At 33.9% G+C, this 5,234-nt stretch overlaps 1 protein-coding gene across 1 annotated transcript; it reads right to left on the bottom strand.

The window, feature by feature from the left end:
• Positions 1 to 1,316: 1,316 nt before the first annotated feature.
• Positions 1,317 to 2,501, bottom strand: LOC147543457 (F-box protein At3g07870-like). Its single transcript, XM_086635444.1, has one exon. It carries the CDS (start codon positions 2,499 to 2,501, stop codon positions 1,317 to 1,319), a length of 1,185 nt encoding a protein of 394 aa, XP_086491570.1.
• Positions 2,502 to 5,234: the final 2,733 nt, after the last annotated feature.

The following is a 5,234-nucleotide window of genomic DNA, read 5'->3' as shown; positions in this document are numbered from 1 at the left end:
TTGCTTGAAAACCCTAATCTATAGAGAGAAAGTACAGAGAAGCAAAAAAATAAATCTAGAGAGAAGATATTGTTAGACAATTTGTCTTTGGAAACACAAATAAGAGGGATAGAAGAGGGATGGAGATTAGAGGCTTGAAACGTGTACTAGGTACACTTTCCTTAAAGCATTATTTGCCCCCTCTCACTAGAGATTACTTGAAGGGTACAAGGCAAATTGCTTCCCAAGATATGACAAGCCTTTGTGAAACTACACCAAGTAACTTGTGGAGATTTCACTAAAGGAGCATTAGAACATAATGAAGATGGCAAAAGTTTTCCGACATTGTTTCTACATGTTGGTTCATAAACATCTAGTTTGTGTAGAGAAAATCTTATTTATAGAAAATAAAAAGACACTTCTCAATAAGTAAAAGATATAACCTTCCATAATATTTTTAATCAAAAGACATAACTATTAGAGATAAAATTCAAATTCAAATGTTACAAAATATGTTTCAATTTTATAAAATAAAGTTATTAATTATTTGTCCAAAATTTCCAACAGATATAGATAAGCAAATGGGTTCATCTCTAGAGATGATGTTGATCAAGGAAAAAATAAATGTTGAAGATGATAGTGATGAAGGTAGAGAGAGAAATTACAATGAAGCAAAAAAAAAAAAAACTAATCTAGAAAGAGTATAGAGAAGCAAATGGGTTCATCTCTGGAGATGCTGATGATGAAGATAAAAATATACCCAAAACTTGTAGATTTTTTTCTCAATTGAAAATAATAAGTTTTCGAATTAAAAGCTTCTACAGGTAGGAGAAGCTTTAGTTGGAAAATATTAGGACGGTAATATAGCAACATCATATACTAAGTTTAGATTCATCAACGACTTACGACTTCTTATGGTTAAATTAAATCAATTTTCTCTTATTACTCCACGTACGCACGTATAAACTTTTTTCTTTTTGTTCGTACAAATGGACTTCGACTAAAATTTAACATTGGAACCCTAATTTTTTGTTGTTGAATGTTTAGCGCCCTAACTTGCCTGTCGCGACCCCCAGTCCATCTCTGGGTAAACATAATCAAGTAATCTCCTAGAGTTTCAAAGTTGGTGCAACTTGATTGAATATTTTTGTTACTAACTTGTGCAGAAGTGCTTTTGAATTTAAAAAGAAAAAGTACGGTAAAGAAAACAATTGAACTAGTTCTAAGCTACATCCTATATGAGTTTCATACATTTCAATGAATGAACAGAATAGCACCCAAATAAACAATATCTAGCTCCGAAATTTGTTCATTAAACTGACTACATTATCACCGGTTCATCTTATATTTCTACAAATTTCTCCAATTGCTTTAAGTGAAACAAAACTGTTGGTATGGTGAATTCCTTCATAGAGCAATTTCATGCTCACATCATTATCTTCAACAAGGTTTTGAGTAGTTCCAGTTTTGACATCACAACGAATGAGACCCTTTGCGCGTCGTCGTAACAGTAGTTCATCCGTCATTGTGAGGGTGATAGACCAATTTTCGTCTATTATCCTTTTGAAATTAAATGGGAAACTACAAATATTCTCCCACTCGCCACTGTTCTTGAACAAACATATGCTTAAAAGACCGTACGGAAAAATTTGACAAGCACATAAACAACCTCCTAACACCCGGAGTTGGTAATCGATAAACCAGACAAAAGGTGGTAAAGGGAGCACGCTCCACTCCTCATCAGCCAAATCAAAGGCAACAATACGCCATTCTTTGAAATCTATCCAGTGAAGAGCTCCATTGGCTAGGATTCCCCGAGTTGGTGCAGGAAGAAAAGTTCGACTAATGAACGAGTAAGCTATTTCTCCTTTGTTTATCCAACCACTTCTACTACCTAAAGTGTAAACTTGGACTCGTCCAATACTTTTTCTATCATAGTATATTATTCTAACAATCTTGTATTCTTTAGTCAACGGATGGTACCCAAATCCGCTAACTGTTCGACCATTCCCATAAGAAGAGTTTTTGTCAATAGGAACTCCCTCGTAGTCACGAAGAATGTTAAATTTTGGAAGATTTGTGCATTCTTTCGTGAGGGGATTACAAATGTAGATAGGATCGTCGATGCCATAACGAGGGGAGGGTACAGAGAAGCAAATCAAACCATTGCATGAACCAACCAAGGCAATCTTGTTCTTTCTCTTCTTAATGGGAGGGTGATTGATTGTTCTAAGATTTGAATATGACCTTTTACTCTGATCATATTCTAAGTAGAAAAGAGGACTACTTTTTTCACAGGTCAAAGAAAGAAAACCCACCTTATGAGAAGTCTCACAATGGTTCGGATATAATTGATTATGATCAACATTTGCAAGTAGTTGGTGACGAAAGTGCATATCGCCAAAGTAAGGAACATGAAGGATAGAATTCCATGATTTGCATACGAGTTTGCAATTTAAGACTGACTCAACAGGTAAGCGAGAGAATATTTGAAGTTTGAGTGGTTCATCAAGATAATCCATTTTAAACTATATCAATTCTAAATGAAATTAATAAGACAAGAATAATCTAAATGGGACCAAGAGAGAAACTCGAAAGAGACGAAAATTGAACTCCCCTGTTTGAGAAAACTCTCATCCCGGACCTCCGACTCCAATGTTGGTTTCTTATCAAATTCAATTGTAAAAATATCATGTCTAGGTTTCATATTATATAGTTTTTGAATAATATTTTGATATCTAAATCCTAAAGATACGCCAACATTAGTTATTTTCCTTTTCTTTATGCTCTATTTTCTTTCATTATTTTTAGATTTCTTAAGGGATCTTGTTCTTTTAATTCTCCTCATATTTACACTCCTTAATGTGGGCACTATAAATGATTCTCCATATTAGTGTTTAATTTATCCCTCTTTTTGTCAAAAAAGATCACAGAAGCAAAGTAAGATTATACAATCAGAATAATATGTCAATAGATATCTGAAAACTCAAATCCTAATTTGACAAGGAGAAAATTAGGGGTGAGCAGCGGTCGGTTTTTTTCGGTTTTTGTTCGAGCCGGAGCCGAACCAATAAGTGGCGGTTTGACTAAATCATCGGCCGAAGTCGAGCCGATCATTCGGCCGGCCGACAAGGTTCGGCCCGGTTTGGTTCGGCTCGGTTGAGTTCGGTTGATCGGTTTAACCGAACACAATTTAGAGAAAATGACAAACTAATGTTATTCATTTCATTTGATATGCGGAAAATAAAAATTAAGAGTCCATCGTACTTTTCCACCATTACATATACGGAAAATAAAAATTAAAATTCATCGTACTTTTCGACCATCACAAAAAAAGAAAGTAGAAGTGCGAATGCAAAATCTACATATTTAAGTTACTAACTAAGAATGAGTTGTGGTACATAGAACATTAATGAAGACTTACCTCTAAAAGCCTTTCAATCAAATTGAATAGGTTGTGGTTGACGAAGCCGACAACAACAACTGAGAAAGAGGACAAATTTAGACTTAGAAGATTTGATCATGGTTTTCCTAATTTTTTCCCTTATTAACTTTACAAAATTATTATTTCCTCTTTGCAAAGAGTTCGGTCGATTCGGTTTGGGCGGTTTCTAGAAACCCAAGCCGAGGCCAAACCAAGTCGATTTGGGTTGTTCGGCCGAACCGAGTCGAACGGTGATCGGTTCGGTCCAAAAATCGATCGGTGCGGTTCGACATGGTTTCGTTTGGCTGATTGGTTCGGTTTTTGCTCACCCCTAGAGAAAATTATCTCAAATTTAGGATATTAGAAAATTATTATCCAATATATCCTTATAAGGAAATGAATATGACAATATTTAGTGGGATAGAAAATTGTCCCAAATATATAATACTGTAATATTATTATTTAATTTTTTTTGGGGTTATTTTGCGAAAGGGGCGTAGATAAGTACCGGGTTTTGCGAAAGGGACATGACTATTTGTTATTTTGCGAAGGGGTCGTGGACTAACATTGACTGTTAAATAAATGTTAAATTTAACATCACATTACATGAATAGTTAACATTTTTCATCTTCTTCTTTTTTTTTTCTTTCTTCCACCTTTGATTTTCATCGGAAATTAAAAGAGGTGTTGTCGCTTGAGTTTTACAAAGAGATTGTGCCGACTAGAGAAGAGTTTAGGGTTTTTTTTTTTCGTCAGTTTTTTGGTCTTTTTTTTAATTCTTTTTTTTTTTACGAATCCTCATCACACTTCTTAAATTCTTTTTACTTTCTAACTCTTTAAATTGAGTAGACAAAATAAAGTTTAGATTTATATTCATGTGCTTTTAGATTTTTTTTCTCTCTTGTTTATGCCGGAGTTGAAATTTTGCTTCCTTTTTTTATATTTCACATAAATATATTTTGATTATATCATTTATTCATCATGTATTAGATTATGAAATTCATTATTTAAATATGTAATGCTAGAAAATCTAGAAAAATAATGTTTTTCAAGGTGGATGTCTTATTTTTCACCTTTGCGAATTTAGTGTCAAAATTGCATAAATTTCTTAAATGTAACAATATATTTTTTTAAGTAATGGATTTAGATTAACGGTGTTAGAACTTAACTGGTCAACACTAGTCCACGACCCTTTTGCAAAAAAATAAAAGGTCATGCCCCTTTCGCAAAACCCGGTACTTATGTATGACCCTTTCGCAAAATAACCCTTTTTTTTTTAGCAAATACTGTAATATTATTATGTGATATATGATTGTAGGGTTCAAATATAGATTGTAAAATCCACTAACTCACTAACATTCCCACTACTTTAGGACAAGAAGGGACGGTACTCTGTGACCTTCTTTTGCTGAAGCTTAGACTGTTCTTCGCGCTCTTTTTGTAGCTTTTCTAATTTTCTTTGTTTTTTCCTCCTTACTCCTGTTCATCGTTATTTCTTCTTTCTTTTGTTGAAGTTTCTCCATGACTTCCAAATCTCTATCATTAGCGACTGAAGCGATTATAATTCTAGAAGCCCCTCCAGAAAGTGTTATCGGCACCCCTTCCTAACTGTCCCTATGCTTGCAGGGAAGGCCTTAACACTTTGGAGGGGTGTTTTTAAAACCTTAAAACTAATTATTATTTAACCCCTAAAAAATTTCTGAAGTGAATATGGCCCCTCAAATTAACAGAATGGTTAAAAATTAATTCAATTTACCCCCTAAACTCATATTAGCCTTCTAACTTCTATTTTATTGCAATTAGGCCTCTAAGATACTAACATTTCATAGTA

The sequence above is a fragment of the Eschscholzia californica genome, unplaced genomic scaffold (assembly GCF_041429995.1).
Source record: "Eschscholzia californica isolate CP2 unplaced genomic scaffold, dmEscCali1.0.p SCAF_4, whole genome shotgun sequence".
Taxonomy (NCBI): domain Eukaryota; kingdom Viridiplantae; phylum Streptophyta; class Magnoliopsida; order Ranunculales; family Papaveraceae; genus Eschscholzia; species Eschscholzia californica.
Note: the sequence above shows the minus strand (reverse complement) of the source record. Positions and strands in the feature narration are given on the sequence as shown.

Coding starts and splice junctions, on each gene's coding strand:
- LOC147543457 (XM_086635444.1), bottom strand. CDS start 2,501: ATGGATTATCTTGATGAACCACTCAAACTTCAAATATTCTCTCGCTTA.